The 17,419-nt window shown below is 43.2% G+C and overlaps 1 protein-coding gene across 2 annotated transcripts in view; it reads left to right on the top strand.

Annotated features, from left to right (window-relative positions):
- The first annotated feature begins 2,929 nt into the window (after positions 1-2,929).
- Positions 2,930-17,419, top strand: part of TBX18 (T-box 18) — a 28,508-nt gene continuing 14,018 nt past the window's right edge. For both annotated transcript variants that reach the window (XM_027696002.1, XM_027696000.1), the window contains exons 1-6: positions 2,930-3,188; positions 3,945-4,128; positions 5,718-5,819; positions 8,680-8,851; positions 15,205-15,372; positions 16,583-16,647. In XM_027696002.1, the coding sequence (XP_027551803.1) occupies positions 2,930-3,188; positions 3,945-4,128; positions 5,718-5,819; positions 8,680-8,851; positions 15,205-15,372; positions 16,583-16,647 (950 nt within the window). The remainder of the gene's footprint in view (positions 3,189-3,944; positions 4,129-5,717; positions 5,820-8,679; positions 8,852-15,204; positions 15,373-16,582; positions 16,648-17,419) is intronic.

Genomic DNA, 17,419 nt, shown 5'->3' on the forward strand with positions numbered 1-17,419 from the left:
ATAGGGATTCTTCTCTCTTTCATCATCCCATGAAAAAATTAATCGGACACACATATGGATCAAAGGTTGTTCGATAAATTTAAATCCAAACAGTTATTTTAAAAAGTCAAGAAATGAAAATACCATGCTACGTAGCAACCTACAGAAAACTAGCGAGGAGGAAAAAAAATCAACAACAAGCTCCCGCCCTCTAGAAATAAAAACAATACGTGCGATCTGTCTCTCCGCCGTAGGGCGGGCAGGCTGCGCGCACCCCGCGGTGCGGCGCAGTGTGGTGCGGAGCGGTGCGGAGCAAAGGGTCAGGGTCTCCTCGGCGGGAACGCGCGGCGGCTGGTTCTAGGGGGAGGGAAAAGAATAAAAACTGGGCAAGATCAGCAACTCCGTGCCCAGAGGCTTCTCCGGGACCCCCGCGGCAGCCCCGCCGCTTCGTTCCCGTCCCCGCCGGCGCTGTGCCGAGCCGCAGAGAGCCCGGCAGAGGAGAGGGGCAACTCGCCCCTGCACCAGCAGGTCCCTGCGGCGGCTCGGGGCTGGCCCCGCTCTCCGGGCCCGCGCCGCATTTCTCCAGACGCGCAGCCTCGATCCAAAACCCCCGCGCCCCCGCCACCCGCAAGCCGGGCCCCGCCGCCGCGGAGCGCGCCCTCCTCCTCCCGCGCTCCTCCGCGCCCCCCCGGGCCGCGGCGGCGGGGTCGGTACCTGCTCCCGCGGGCCCCGCCGGTGCCGTCGCACCGCAGGCAGTGTGGCGTGTGGCCCGGCGACCGCGGTCGCCGGGAGTGCAGAGCGGGGCGGTGGAAAGTGCCGTCGGAGATGGCGAGGAGGCTGCCGGAGCGCTCTCGGACATATAACATCTATTTCCTTCCTTCCTCTCCCCTATCGATCTCATCCCCACCGCGACGGCGTTTAAACTCTTGCAAGATCCTCTAGCTTAGCACGTTTCGATCACTCTTGCACATCTGATTTCCTTCAGATTCAATCACGGTTGGAATAGGCAGAGCAGACAGACTTTAGACCACGGAACACTTAATATGTCCCAGATTTAATGTAAAGAGAAACTAACTCCGCAGCACTATTCGTCGGTGACAGGCATTAAGCATTTTTTTCTCCCCTATCAATTCAGAGCGACAGCCACTCCAGGGGAATTTTTTTCGTGGTGACGAATCTTTCTCAGACAAGCTGCCATATCTTCCAATGTGGAGAGCGTTAGTGCTTCTACTGCGGTTTCGTTTTTTTTTGTTTTATTTTTTTTTAATTAATTATCTTTCTGTCACATACCTATTTTTTTCAGGTCTGGAAAGCACTTTTACAATTTTAACGCTGATAATCTTATTTGAAGGGATAATTTTTCTCTAGGGTGTATTTATTAGTGAGCCCATACCTCACACTCTCTGACGAAACAGCTATTGAAATTAGGAATAAATTTGCATTTTACGGGTAGGTAAAATGCGATAGTGGAAACGGTTATGTCTCCTAAATGGCAGCTATTTCCGTTTTAGATTACGATCAGAAATCTCAGCTGTGCCACTCGACGGCCCGAACAGGACCTCCAAGGCTGTGACACAGACGGACCACACCACGAATTTCCTTCTCTCTGTTGCCCAAAACAGTGAAGTGAGTTTGAGATCCTAGTCCCCTAAACAGTGAAATTTGCCCCATGTTTTTTTTACTGTTGGAGAATTTCTCTTCTGTTTCTTTCAACAGAGCACGTCACTCCATTTATTTCTGAGGGAAAAAAAATTAAAAAATGCCTCAACAAGAGAAGAAAAAAAAAGAAAACACAACAAAAATCTCAAAAACTTTTTCATTTCCCTAAACATGCAAAGAAAAGAATATCTGTTCCCGAACCTTTAATAGTTTTACTCACTGGAAAGATACGAAAGAGTTTTCCCCGTAACTATTCTATCCACCTGAATATGATTATTATTAAAGTTGCTGTGGCTGGATGCATTTATGTTCATACAAGGTTCAGCTTAATTCTCGTTTTATTGCAGCCTCCGCGATAATGGGTTGGGTTTAGAGTGGGTTGTGGATGCTACGCTGGAACCTCTCTGCAGCCAGAGTTTGAATAACAACGCGATGAATCTCCGAGCGCAACAGCCGAGTAACACCAATAATTCCTAATCTTCAACGCAAGAGAGGGCACAATGTCATTTTTGAACGTCCGAACGGTTTTCCCGACCGAGACGCTGCGCTCCAAGAGAGCCCCCCTTCCATCTGAGTTTGGGGGGAGATGCGAATGGGGGGTGTGTGTCTCATTAACGTTCATTGCCGGGCGCATCTGCCGCGGGCTGGGGGCACGGGGCTGTTTCGGCCAGGGCGGAGGCGGGCGCGGGACGGTGAGGCACCCCCCCTTCCCCGCCCGGCCGCCGCGGCGGGGCCCCCTGGAAGGGCGGCGGGGCCGGGGCGGTGGGGCCGGCGCGGCGCTGATTGGGCTGCGGGCGGCCCGGCCGCACCGCCCCCGCCCCGCGGCTCCGCCCGGCCCCCGCCGCCGCAGTGACACTAATGAGCGAGTTCTTCCCACAGGTCTCCTGCCTGGAAGTGCTGACAGATCAAGGCAACAAATTTCAATTACAAGCCCTAATTTGTGTCCGCAGAGCGTTTGTTACCCATGTCAGTCCTGCCTGGCCCATCAGACAGGGCAGAACGTGGAGGAGGAGAAGGAGGAGGAGGAGGAAGAGGAGGGGGAGAGAAGGAACGCATCTGCAGAAAGGAATAGATTTTTTTTCCACTTTAAAAAAACCCCAAAACAACCCCCCCCCCAAAAAAAAAAAACTTGGCTGATAACTCGGATTTAAAAAGAAAGGCGAGGAAAAGTCCCAGCCCCTTGCCTGCGCGGTCGGGAGGGAGGGAGGGCGGCCGGCGCGGCGGGCCGGGCGCGGGTGCCGGTGTCGGAGGCCGCGGGGCGCCTGGATGCGCGGGCTGTAGGGTGTCGGGCATGGCCGACAAGCGGCGGTCCTCGCCAGGCACCACCATGAGCCTCAAGGCTCACGCCTTCTCCGTGGAGGCTCTCATCGGGGCCGAGAAGCAGCAGCAGCCGCAGCCGCGGCAGCCCAAGCGGCGGAAGCTGGGCGGCGAAGACGAGGCGGCGGAGGACGAAGGGGGCAGCGGCTGCTGCGCCAAGAGCTCCCCCGCCGCTGCCGCTGGCAGGACCTGCGGCGACATGGACCTGGGCTGCGGTGCCCGCGCCCCCGCCGGTGAGTGCCGCCCCGCGCCCTGCCGCTGCCCGCGCCCCCGCTCCTCGGCTGGCTCGGGCTCCCCTTCCCCAGACGCTGCTGGTGCTTTGGTTCCCCGTTATTCCTTCGGTCTTTCCATGCTGCATGGGCACCCGCCACCCCTCCCGCCGGCGCTGGCGGTGGGAGCCCGCGGCGCTCCTCGGCCCCTGTACGGAGCAGGGCGGCTGCCGGCGGGGCTGTCGGTGCCGCAGCGCGGGGGAGCGACGGCGGCGGGGCCTGTTTCCCAGGGAAGGGAAAAGCGCTTATGAAGTACATAAATGTATGTGTGCTGCTAAGAGTGCATATGCAACTACGTATATAACTATGTATGCATATACATATATATACACACACACGACGCACATATATGTGCGTGCAAATTACTGTGTGTGGAGGGGAGCGCCGTTTCACGCTCCGGGGGCAGAAGTCCGCGGCCAAACGAAATGCGTCGCCGGCTCCGCACCGCGGACTCGCTGCCGCACGCCTCGGCCCGGGCCGGGGGTAGCTCGTCCCTGAGCTGCGCGTCGGGAACCCCCCGGCAGCCCGGCCGTCCTGGGGCGGCCCCGGCACTCGAGTCAACCCCCCCCCGGAGCCAAGGCTACGGCCCGGGCCCGCTCCGGCGCACTCGGTCGCTGCCGCGGGGCGGGCGCGGCCTCGGGTCGGCCGGGGCTGAGGGAGTCTCCTGGTCGCGGGGTCCGCGATCCCCCGGCCCTCTCGCTTCCTCCGCTCTCTCCGCAGACGGCTGCGAGGAGGGTTTCCTGGCGGCCTCCCCGCCCGCCTCCCCCGGCGGCTCCCCCAAAGGCTCGAGGCCCGGGTCGCCGCTGCCCACGCCGCAGGCGCCGCGGGTGGACCTGCAGGGCGCCGAGCTCTGGAAGCGCTTCCACGAGATCGGCACCGAGATGATCATCACCAAGGCGGGAAGGTAACGGGCACCGCGGGGCCGCCACCGGCGCTCTCCCGGGGCGGGCGGGCACATCAAAGCGGGCGAAAACCGGGGGAACCCCCAGATTTACGAGGCAGGTAGATGGCGATAATATTGGATGGGCACGGGAGCATGCGGCGTTTCGGGTTTCCTGTTCATTAGGGCGAGGTCTGGGAGTGCCGTGCCCTTCTGGGGGGAAGCTTTTTCCGTTTCCAGGGGATACACATGGTAAAAACCTGGGTAGTATAAAAGTATCTGAACTTATTAGAAATTAGAAAAACATATTTTATTGAATCCATATGCTACCGTCTACATTTTCAGAGGGGCTTTATTAATGATTGGAACGCATTCTTAAACAGTACAAAGCAGCATTTGTCTTAAGAGAGTCCAGTCGGAGAATTTCTGTTTTATCTTACAGGTGCACTGAAATAACAGCAAAAAACAGTTAACCACAGTCAGGTTTTTACCCTCCTACTTATTAAGAAATGACAGAGATAAGATTTTTGTTTCCAGTAACGACTTTTAATTGATTTTTATAGATATGTGTATACATATATATTTTTTTAGGACAGCAGCAAATATTAAATAAACTGGAATAGCTTTCATGTTTATAAAATACAGAAGAGTATTTTATTAGTTTGCAGTCAGGTAGTCAGCTCGTCAGTAGGACATTGTTTTTTTTAAATTTGACTTCAAGAATGAAGTTTTCTGATAAAAGGCATGCCAAGCTAAGAAGGGCATTTTTATGTTAAAATCACCTCATTCGTTTATTAATCCATTTTCTCCACAGAAGGGTCTAAATCTTCAACGTTTGGGTTGTGATCTTTTTTGTTTTGTTTAGTGTTGCTTTGGGAGGTTTCTGGTGTGTGGGGGGGTTAGTTGTTGGGTTTTTTTCCCTCCCAGAAATTAGCTCGTAGTTTCGTTTCTGCTTTCAATAAAGAAGTTTTACTATACCTTTCAAAGACAGAGTAGCTCTCGCACTTCACCTTTAGTAAGTTGCAGACAGGAAGTCCCGTCTCAATAAAGACCATATTGTTGGGTTACAGCATGGCACATTGGCTTTTATAACTGCATCCTTGGCGGTGTCATAATTGTATCACCGTGGATTTAGCTTTCTAATTTGCTGATACAGGAAAGATGCACCATTTTCTACTATGAGTTGAATCTTCAGTGGCAATTTGCCTTTCTGTACGACTTGGTCTTCCTGGGTGGAGGTGGTGTTTGCGTATATCCAGGAATACATTTCTAGCTAATATCTCAAACGGGCTTTAAATGCGTGTACTGCTAAGGTAAAGTCTCAAAACAAAATGATTTACTGTCTAACAATAAAGTTGAAATGATGTGGTAATAGCTCTACTCCCAAAGCGTATCCCCAAACATATGAAGCATTGTTCGAGTAAATGCACTTTAGAAATCTGTTTTGACATATCGAATGGGCCATTTCATGGCTATGTAACTATAATCGTCCAAAAGGACTCTGTAGGCTAAAGGGAAGAACGAGAAGAATCCCACGAAGCGGTTACTTTTCCTAAACAACCATTCCCGAGTCTGTTTCGTATTAAAAGTGACCTCTCTCTTTCCATGTTCAGGCGGATGTTTCCCGCAATGAGAGTGAAGATCTCAGGTTTAGACCCACATCAGCAGTATTATATTGCTATGGATATTGTGCCGGTGGATAACAAAAGATACAGGTATGGTGACTTTCAGGCAAAAAATATCTGATGCAAGCCATAGGGAGCAAATAGGGAAGAAAATGTTAACACGATATAAATTAGCAAAAGATCATGTTTAACTCTCTGTAAAGATTTCTATTTTCATCCTAGTGCATTTAAAAGAAAAAACACAAAAACATTGCGCCAAGTGTGCAAAAGCAACTAAGATTTCTGTTGAAGCTCTTTACAATACATTTGCCTCACATTGTGTATGTACTGTTGGCAGATGCTTGGGTTTTGACTCTCAGAGTGCAGTTCTAGTGCGGTCAGGAAATGTTACCATATTATATTCCTCATCCTGTTAGTGGGAATTATTTTCTATTAACAAATAAATATGAAAATGCACATTTTCTAGTGCTCATTGGCATTAACATTAATAATATTAATAGTATGGATGGCTGATTTAACTACGTATAAGCTTTCTTGGTCATGCTTCAAATTGATAATTTGATTTAAAAGTTATTTATCACTGCGATATTTGGTTCCTTAGATTAAAAAAGGCTAATGTTTCTGATTACTGTTTTTTAAAGAATTAATTGTATTATTGTCTGAAAAATAATGTGAGGAACAAAAGAGGCTGTTCTTCAAACATTTAGGAGTAGGAAGAGCTGAAGCTCTCACTGTTCCGACGGTAGTCTTTTGAGGGAGCTAGTTAGACACTGCAGAAACCTCTGGTCCTGTAGAAATGTTTGCAGGATTGGGCCCGCAGCAATTACTGTTGTGAGTTGAAGTTGTTTCGTAGGTGTTGCTTCACAAATGCAATCCCATAGTAGCCAGAGGGAGCCTGGCCGAAGCAGTTCAGTGGAGACAGGATCAGGTCTTTACTAATTGCTGGTTTGATTGTTTTAACCTATACTTAGTATAATGTAGGGAAAACCACTGCAGATTTAATTGTAGAACTAGGAATATTTCAGACCAAGACTAAAAGGTTGGTTCTGCAGGAATGCTGCTTTGTTTCCTAAGCAAACACTGCCCTGTGTTTTTCCTGTACTTACCTCATTGACTTCTATTTTGTTATTTTCTCGTATGGTGTATAAGATCTTTCTTAGGACCGTTTTAGATTTTGTGTTTTTCAGAGAGGGACAGATAGCAGTGCTAAGGATGCCCAGCATATACATTTAGGGGAAACTTTACTGACTGTACCATAGGGGAAGAATGCCTTTTTTCTTTGGACCAATGCAGTACAGTTCAAATGAAAATCCTTTTCTTGCCTTGTGTTGCATGTGTGCATTTACTTAACAATCTAAATATATAATTCCTAGAAGGTCTGAGCAATTCCTAAATTCATAGAAAAAAAAAGTAATAATTTCAAATTAATTAAAATGTTAATACAAAAAATCAAAAGCAGTTATATTGAATATGAGTTATTTAAACCTAATTTCATTTAAAATAATTACAGTCATAATGACCTGCACTGTCTGCCCAATATGATACGTGGTGCTCAAGGTAGCTGAAGTAACTTAACAAGAGTTGTATGAAAGGCAGTATTTTCTTCGTTGACAGATATAAATTTCTGTAGTTATGTATAAGTTACCACACTTTTAGCTATTTTGCTATATTAATGTTTTACAATTTTATTTGATGTAAAGTTCATTCTTTGCTGTGCTTTTTATTGCTGACTGTTAGTTTAACTCTGGCTGTTTGTGCGGCTTCACAAACTGTCTTGCAGATTTTTAAATTTCATAGACATGGCAGCAGTCACATGCAGCCTAGTCTTTAGCTGACAGAGCAGGTATCGAAACTAAATGTAAATGAAGAAAATTATATCTAGGTACAGATTTCTAGGAAAACTGGACCTGATGAATATTTGGAAGCTAAAGTTGTTGCTCAAAATGTTTTTTGTGTATTTATAACTTTATTTACTTTTGTGGGGAAAGCATATAAACTAAGAAATACAAAATAAATGAAAGATGTTATAACACTGATCTGGGGCTGAGAATTTGTCCCCAGGAGAGAATTTCACCACCATTCCAGATCTTAGTTATGTAGTTTGATCTGAATTGAATGGACCGATACGTGCATTGGATCACTTAGTTTTTTGTTCCGATTATGTTGTTTTTCTAATAAAGAGCTGAATTGTACAAATCTATTTGATGAAGTCTTTCTTGTTTGTATTCAAAATATAGTTGAATTACTGGAATTTTACTGTACTTGAATAAAATAACTTTCAGTTAGTGCTTTTTAAATTGCTCTGCAAAATGTCTGCCTTCAAAATAAATCTTCTACCAAAGTAGGCGCTATTTTTACTATAAAATTACTTTGTCAGCGTTGGCCTATCAAATGAAACACAGACTCTGTGTTTTCATTTTTAAGCCTTTATGCAATACTATTCAAGCCAATTAATATGGTCTGTGGAAATATCAGGAGCATAGTTTGACATACTTTCATTATTTTTTCCAATCACAGCGTTCTTTCCCTTCAATGGCTTTATTTATAGACTCTTATATTAGACTCAACATGTTAAATCTTCCAAATATGGAATTACTACTCGATTTGATAAAGGAAGGACCAGATTCTTCCCTCTTTGCTGATGCCTATTCAGAGCAGAGCTGTAGCAATCAATGAACTGACACCAGCTTAAAGCTCAGTGTGGAGTATTAAGACTGATTGATTTTAGGAAGACTTAGGTCAAATCAGAGCACGGTTTTTAACCTTATTTTTGCAGGTGCCAGAACTATGTTTTGAAAATAAAAAAATTACTTTTATTTATGTAGAATTATGTCCTTTCATGTTTTGATAATTGATGAGTTCTTGCTGTATGCAAGGGCCCTAATGTATTAATACTGAATGGGTCTGATGAATTATTCTGTGGTTATAGATATTTGTTTTCCTTTTGTAGGTATGTTTATCATAGCTCCAAGTGGATGGTCGCTGGTAATGCTGACTCCCCAGTACCGCCTCGCGTTTATATTCATCCTGATTCACCCGCTTCTGGGGAGACATGGATGAGACAAGTGATCAGCTTTGACAAACTGAAGCTTACCAATAACGAGCTGGATGATCAAGGGCATGTGAGTACTTGCTCTTCTGCAGTATTATATGTAGGCGCATTGCTCAGCCCTGAAAGGCTCTGATGTACAGCTTCAGGTGCCAGAAATAGGCTTGACTTTTCAAAGTTGTTTTGGAATTTTACTGTCCAGATCTAAAATCTGCTTACTTTCTGCTCTGATAATTAACTGCTTATTAGAGCCTGCTGTTTTACTTCCCCCCCTCAAAAACAGAACTCCTTCTGCACAGTAAGAGTTTACAAGGTTAAATTGCCTAATACAAAGGGGCAGATTTGCTCTCATGTTTTCCCACCGAGCATGTTACTCACAACTTCTGCTCTGATCGAAAAGGACACTTAAATTCACAAGTGGCTAGAAGAAACATTAACAGTGTGTAATAACTTCACATGAATAAAAATACACTTAAGTATTTTCTTAACCTAAACATTTGTGTGAAATCCCATGAGGTGTTAATAATTGCAGTCAAAAACGAACAACATGGGAGCTGGGTTTGCTCTGATGATGATTTATTACATACCTTATGAAGCAAGACCCTTTCACAGCTGAGGCTCATTACTTCTGAAAAAACTGGCGAAGACGTATGCAGTATGAGTGTTCTGTTTGCAAGTTCTAAATTGTTTAGTTATGACATTATCTAATGTGACAAAATGTGTTATGTTAATATTTCCTTTTCTCTTCAAAACTGTTGAAACATGACAGATGTAAGCCAGTATCATTCCAGCAATCCCTAAAATAGTTTTACTTGACACCTTAAGAAATAATTAAAAAAGGAGAATTGTTTTTAGTCAGGATGAAGTCTTTGATTTTACAAACTCCCATAATAAATTGCAAATGTTGGTATCCTTTCAGAAGGAGCATCAAGTTCGAAATGGTAGAGTTTTAAGATGTTGGAGGCAAATTTTGAGACAGGATGTGGATTCCATTGTCCTTAGCGTAACCCGATTTATTAACCGGGATAGTTTCTGCTTCAAGGAAGGGAGTGAAAGAAAACATACCTGGAACAGAGTACAAAGATACTACATGCATCTTTTTGTAACGTGCTGTAACTCTGTGACATTGAGCCAGGTATTTTGTTAATGCATAGTCTAAGTTTGAGATTTTTTCGCCCCATTTGTGTTTGCAAATGAGATTAACAGAGGCAGGAATATAAGAGAGTGGCTGAGCTGAGGTAGCAAATATGATAACAAAGATAAAAAGCCTTACATCTGTATAATAATATTCATGATTTTATTTCATTCTTCCTTTAAAGAAATGTGGGGGTGTTCATGTCTCTTATGTTAGCAGTGCTTTTCTTTAGGCTCGTAAGAAAGATGTTTTATATTGCTTCTTTCCAGAATTACAGTTAGGGAGTGTTATTTGGCAGTGTCAATTTGAGTCAGGATTAGCACACTAAGTTCCCTTAGTTTCCCCAGCATTTGTGTATTTGTGACTCCTCTTGAGTGGGAGTTGCTTTCTCTGAGTCGTGAGTCTATTGTAAGGGCTCTAAAAGTGAAGTGGATGCAAATGGGTAAAGTGTTGCTTTTCCACCAGTGAGCAGGCCAGCTGGTTTGTGTACTGCCTCATTTCAGAAGGGCGATACATGGGTACTGTGGTCTACCCGTGCACTTGCAGTTGCAAACTGCCCTGTGATGAAATCTTAGCTATGCAGAGAATTGTATTACTGTATTTTTCCGTTCTAGATTTTAGCTTTGTTTTTGTTCTGAACTGAAACCTGTGTAGTGTATACAGCACACCATTATTCATAATATGAGGGGATATAAATTTTCTGGTCTTTAGTTAAGTATTTTGACTTGGAAATGAGTGAAGCAAAACCCGAGTGCAGCGATTTGAGACACATTGAACTGATTCAGAGCTATGGCAGTGTCCCTCCTCCCCAAAGTGGAAATTTAAGTATTAAAATAAAAGGACAAAAGAAGGATGGCTGTAAAATAATTTCATATTTCTCAAATCTGGGAAATTGCAAACATGTCATTCATAATTACCAGAAAAGGCAAAAGCAGAAAGCAGAAAAGTGTCTCTTCCAATGGGTACATTTTTTCTTTTAAAGCTATGGCAGTGTGGAATGCTGTATTGAAAAAGCTGTGTAGCCTCTGAATGCCTCTGGCAATAATGGAAAACGAATAATCATATTTTGTGATGAATATGAAAAACAATTGTTTCTCATAAGCAGGAAGGAACCATTTCTTTCAAGAGGCTACCAGGGGAGGGATGAGGAATTAGAAGAACCAGGGGTCAAGGCTCTACTGCCCCTCCAATATTTGTTCTTACATCAAATATTCTGGCTCTTCCACTCCTGTATGGGGCATGGAGTATATTTTAGATTATTAGAAAGTGAGTTTTTTCCTCTCCTGTTTAGGCAGAGTGGCTCAGAGAAACCTTGGTGGCATCTCTACCAAGCAGTGTTGGGCTTTAGTTCTTTGGGTACGCTTTCCCTGCTCTCTGTTTCTGACAATTTAATCCTTGCTGAAATTGTTCCTTTTTTCTTCCTGTGCTTCTCAAAGGCATAAGCCTTTGCAGAATTTTTGTGTTAAAATCCATGGGGTAGGTTTTGATCTTCAGGCATTGAGGTAGGGAGCTTGCATGACATCAATCCAGAGCCCTTTTACCTATGTTAGAGTATTAACCGTCAGAACCTGTGAGAGAAGTGACCCATATTCATGGGAATGGGGACAGTATTTGCAAACAGGCACTCAGTAGTATTCTTAAGCTATATTTATGTTGTGGTAGTTGTTCCAGGCAGCCAGCTGCCCTCGCATTGTATAGCTTGGAGATTAGCATCTTGTGAAAGGAGATCAGCCATCTCTAAGATGACTTGCTTTGCTGCTCAAGTGCTTTCCAGGCTCCTTGTTGCCTGCTGCTGTTTTCAACAGTATTTTGAGTGGGAGTTTGTGCAGATGCAATTTTATAGCTCTGTTTTGAGGAGAGATTTTGAAGTACATCTGCATATAGGACACTCAGATATATGGGTTTCACTTGCAGGCTGAGAAGATCAAGCAAAATTTGTAAGGATGTGTTTTCCTTGTGTGTTTTTGATCTCAAAAGAAAGTTCCAGGGTGAATTCCCTACTTTGGAAATACTATGTTCTTATAGAGGCATTAAGACACACACTGCGGCTTTTGTGTCTTTCATCTAAATAGTGATGGCAAGGAAAAGTAAAGCTGGATTTTGCAGTGGTCACTGAGGAGTGGAGTAGTGCATGGTTTGGATGCTCTTTTTTAATGCCTTTCATCCCTCTCTCATCTGTGGACTAAGTGCTGCATTGTAAAAGCAGTCTCTCCCTCCGGCTGGTTAGAGCTGGCTGATTTTTCTATTTCAATGCAGTTTTTAATCTGAATTTCAGTAGAGGGGAAAAGTCAATATTTTTTATGCTATTTTCCATGCTTTTCAGCTGAGTATTTTTTGATGCAGAGGAACATCTTTTCGCTTCCAGTGAAAATGAGGCTGTTAGCGTGTTAATTGTTCCTTGGTGGTTGGGGTGGTTTTTTTTTCCCCATTTGAAAGTGGGGTGAGGCTGGAAGCAGAGGCGGACTGTTACTCTGCCCAGACTTGGCTCCAAGTAGTGAGCTCTGCTTACAGTCAATGGGTAGTTATATATTCTTGTCACAATGAAAAGCTGTGAAACATCAGCATTTGCACTTGCAGATTTTGTCCTAGTCAAGAGGAAATCCATGCTCCTCAGCTCCACACTTCCCTGGAGAGGGGATGAAAGAGGATTTTTGGTAAAACCAGCAGCAAGGACCATGCTGGTGGTGGGGAGGTAACTGTGTAGTCTTGGCACTGCCAAGCTGACTGAGGATTGACATCTCCCCTGTGAAGGAGCATTCGGCTCTCACTTGTTCTGGCTGTGATGGTTGTGCTCATGGTCAGCTCTGAGGCCTCATCGTGGCAGCAGCTCTCAAAAGCCGTATTGCAAAGGTAATCCCAGCTTTGTGTGTCTGCAGGTGCTTTTGGTCACCTTTGCTCTGCCACCTACCTGTGGTCTTCCTGCTGCGGCATTTTCTGTCTGATAATGATTTCTCGGCAGCTGCTGTGACCAAAGTATAATTTTACTTTTGGTGGGAGAAGTTTATTTCCCCATGAAGTTTTTTGGTCTTGCCTTGTGAGGGGTTTATAGAGAGAGGCAGGCTTTTCAACTGTGAGTTGAAAGTAATGCCAGTTCATGTTTGGGAACACAGTGAGACTTCTGATTGGTGTTTTTGTTATTGGATTTTAAGGGTGTGAAGGGAAAGTTACTGTTTCTGAAGCTAAACTGTTAGATCCCGTTTGTGCTTTTAAATGTGCAAGCACTGTGAAATGAAAAGTTGGAATCTCCTTTTCCTTAGCTTTTTCTTTGCAGTAGCTTTAGGTGATGCTTAGAGTAATAGAGCTAAACTGTTTTCAGTGTGGATGTTGCATCTCTCTCTCCTTTTATGTCTTATCTTCGTAGTGTTCCTCTTTAATTCACCAGGGCTTTGCAGTTACGTATTATTTATTTAGAATTCAGAGTCCTTCTGATCATTGACAAAGATTCCATCATTATAAGGCATAGTACAAAATCAATTAAAAAAATTTATTGCTTTGGATTTGCTAGCTGCCAGCAGTGTGTCAGTGCGGGAAATTTCAGTATAGGACAGAGGCCAGACAGGTTGCTCTTAAGAGATGCTATGGATCTCTTACAGTTTAGCTGTAATAGCCACCCAGATAAGCAGTGGGAGGTGTTCCTCTCCATGCTTCTTTGATTTCCCTTGTTCTGCTACGTGAGCAGAGCTGTTTGTAGCTGCCAGGGTTATCACTGCTGTGTGGGCAAGTGGTGGTTTGCACCATAGAGCTGATGCGGTCAATCAGTTTGTGTGGCAGCAGAACATGGCATGCTCAGTGGCACCTAGGCAAATGGCAAGGCAAATAGCAGTGAGTTTGAACAGTGAAACGCCTTTCGTTGATAATTTCTTTTTCTGTTGCACCAGTATCTCCCATGGTATCATTGGATATTCACAGGAAAACAGGGTCAGGAATGTCCTGTCCTCTCTGCATTTTCATTTTGTAGATATTTGCCAGTGGAGAGTTGAAATGAGTGTTATAAAAGAGAATACACGTTTGCATGATAAAAAAATCTTGCTCTGTTCAAGATTTCAGAAACTGGAAAAAGGCTTCATATGAGAACATCCATAGGGCACTCCCTGAGCAAATTAATTGGAGCCTGTGATGTCATTTTCAAAACCTTACTCACAGGCTAATAAAACCCCTGATTATGCAAAAACTTGGCTTATCCAAAACAGGGTCATGTCATCTGGCCAGGACCAAGTGTATTAAACTGGCCAAACTCTAGTTTATCCAAATAAATGTAATGTCCTCTATATCATTTGGATGAATGAACTTCCATGGTGTCTAGCATAGGGGCTCTGTTGAGTACTTGTGCACACGCACATTCTGAGGCTACTCAAGGAGCAGGAAATTAAAAAGCTTCCCCAGAATGTTGATTAGTGGTTCCACAGGCCAATAGCCATAGGACTATTTATTTATTGAGTTACTAATTTCGTAAGGCTTCCAACAATAATAGTTGAACTTCCAATTTATTTTTTTTCTTGAAATCTTCTATTTTAATAGTGGGTAGCTGAAGCGGAGTAAAATATAGGAAAAATTCTGTATTTTAAATCTCCTCTAAAATTTAGGTGCAGTACCAAAAGGTTTTTTTGTGTTTAATTTTATGCATTATGAGTTCATATACTTCTATAATTTATTTTTGATTGAGTTTTTGTGTGCTGGGAGAGGTTTGTTAATGGATATTCATTGTCTGTATTATCAATCTAGTTGTTATTAACACTTTAGGGGTTAGGATTTTGGTATCGTTTTACTCTCAAGTTTATGCTTCTTCAGAGTGTGAGAGTCTCAGCTTGTGTTCCAAACAAGATTTGTTTCTAGCCTTTGGGATATAAGGAGAAAATATTGGTCCACTAGCATATCCCAAAGGTTTCAAAAACAAAAGGCAAATTTCTGGTGCTGTTAATCTGTTAGATTAAATTCAGACTTCAGTGGAAAAAAGTGACAAAACTTTGATAATTCCAGTGGGACCTGGACTTCACTCCCGATTTGTCTTTTTTTTTCTTTCTTTTTTTTTTTGAGTCAGTTTCAGTCAAGCCAGTCTCTGAATTTGGAGCTCCTGAGTCGTAATTTTTAAATGCTTAGGGTTGGCAATAACATAAATGCACGGGGATTAGACTACTGTAATAAGAACCTTCAGAGGTTAAAGAAAACATTTCATTTCCAGTAAGTGGCTTGGTAAACACATACCATTAATCTGTTCCAAAAAGCTATTAGTCTTGTAGCAGCAGGGCGTCCTTTCTAATAAATGTTATCTTTTTCCTTTCATGACTGCACAGATTATCCTTCACTCTATGCATAAATATCAGCCTCGTGTCCACGTCATCCGAAAAGACTGTGGTGATGATCTGTCCCCTGTCAAGCCTATCCCTTCAGGAGAAGGGGTGAAAGCCTTCTCCTTTCCAGAGACAGTTTTCACTACTGTCACAGCATACCAAAATCAACAGGTAATTTGGGCTATTTGCTTAGCACTCTACAGGCTTTTCAGAGCAGACCAGGGACATAAGAGATAGGAGAAAAGCAGATACTTTTATTATACCACTTATTAAAATAAAGTTGTCTAAACATTTTTTGTGCTGCAAGCAGCTTTCACTGGTAGCATTGCAGCAGCGCCTGGAGGCTATAGCTGAGGCTTGAGGCCACATGGGCTAGATGCTGTATGTAAAAAATCATTGTAATTATGGAGATCACAAGGTCTAATTATCATGTCTAATGGTGTCTTAATTATAAATACAGCATTGAAGAACAAGGCAAAGAGCAATGTAATTTTTAAAAGGGTTTCTGTACCTTTAAGTGTAGATATATGTCTGGATAGAACTTTTAAAGCACTTTTATTCCTGACTCCAGTGCTTTCAAAACTCCCAGGTCCTTTTCAGAGGTCTAAAGAAAGTTGCAGTCGTTTTCATTAACCGTATTCAACTTATATTATTAATGGCAATTTATCTGCGTCCAAAGTAAACTGCAGGTTGCATCACTCCAATGTTTGGCTCTTATTACCACTTGTTTAAGTGTTAGCATACATAGTGACATCATAGTGTTGTGACATTTTATTAATTCCATGTAAGTTACTGCAGCTGTATTTTTTGAAATTATATATGCATTGATATCTTTACAAACAGAAGAGTAGGAGAACTATGTAATTACTGAAATATAATTATTTGGTGCCTTTCTGATTTTTTTCAAATAAATTAAAAGTATTTGGAGTAGGGAGTGTTTTGCTGGGGTATTTTTGTTTGTTTGGGTGTGGGGTGGTGGTGGTGGTGTTGGTTTTGGGGTTTCTTTGTGGAGGATAGTAACCTAGAGATAATCTCTTTTTTCACATTTTCTTCTTGACCCATGCAGAAATAAAATTTAGTTTAAATTTTATTGCAGTTAGGCAGTGTACTCTCTTGAGTGAAGAATGACATTTGCCAGAAGATTTTGCTCAATAATTCCAGCCTGCCACTTGGCAGCATTAAATACCTGTTAGTTTCTCTGGGGATCTGCAAAAGTAGTGATCAGAAAATTGGACCTTATTTTGCTATGTTTCAGGACAACCATCTTAAACCATACAAATGTGAAGATGTTTCTACTGTCAGCTTAATTCTTTCAGAAGAGTCATTTTGTGTGCTATTCAGCTGAATTTGCAGGTAATAATTTCTCTAATCATATTCACAGATAACTCGTCTGAAGATTGATAGGAATCCATTCGCCAAAGGGTTTAGAGATTCGGGTCGTAACAGGTAGGTGTTGGGAAGGACGTGGGCTTGTTACTGCTCACAGAATTACTTTGTGAAGGCTGTTCAAGGTGAATATGTGTATCTACAGACAAACTAATTTGAGAACTCAGACTCCTGGAGGGAGCACTTAGATTTCCCAGCAATGTTCTCTGTGGTGAGCTCTCATTCCTCCTGCTCTGACCATCTAGGTCAAAAACAGGCTGGCACTCGGCTTGAGTCATGTACTCAAGTTTCTTTTCAGTGTAAGCAGTGACATACCATGAAGGCCGCAAATGGAGTTAATGCATACTCAGGTCCTTGATTTCAGGCTACTCTTGAAATCTTGTCTTTCTCCTGGCTGGAGACACAAATTGCAAATACCATTGTCAAACTATAAGCCCAGGTTCTCTTGCACGTAAGTGGCATTTAGTATGGATGAGTGGCTTGTTGTTTTCTCTTAAAAACTAAGTTGGTTTGTGCAGTAACCTTATGTTTAGTACACTTGCATAGGAGTGGGAGACCTGTGTTCAAGTGTCTATTTAGTCTAAGGAGTTTTAAATCCACTTCCTAGGTGAATGCCTTTCCTAGTAGGCTATAAAAGACTTTGAAATAAGGATGGTTTCTATTTCTTCTGTTGTGGATGGACTGATTAATTGATTGTTCTCTCTTGATCTGTGAATCTTTGAAAATAGCAATGGGAAATCTGAGTAGTGCAAAGTGCAGACTTGGGTCTAGTCTGGGCTGCCAGTGCTGATGAGGTATTTTATCCAAAGACTGTTTAATGCAAACTACTTAA

The sequence above is a fragment of the Neopelma chrysocephalum genome, unplaced genomic scaffold (assembly GCF_003984885.1).
Source record: "Neopelma chrysocephalum unplaced genomic scaffold, ASM398488v2 Primary Assembly neopelma1_23b, whole genome shotgun sequence".
NCBI lineage: Eukaryota > Metazoa > Chordata > Aves > Passeriformes > Pipridae > Neopelma > Neopelma chrysocephalum.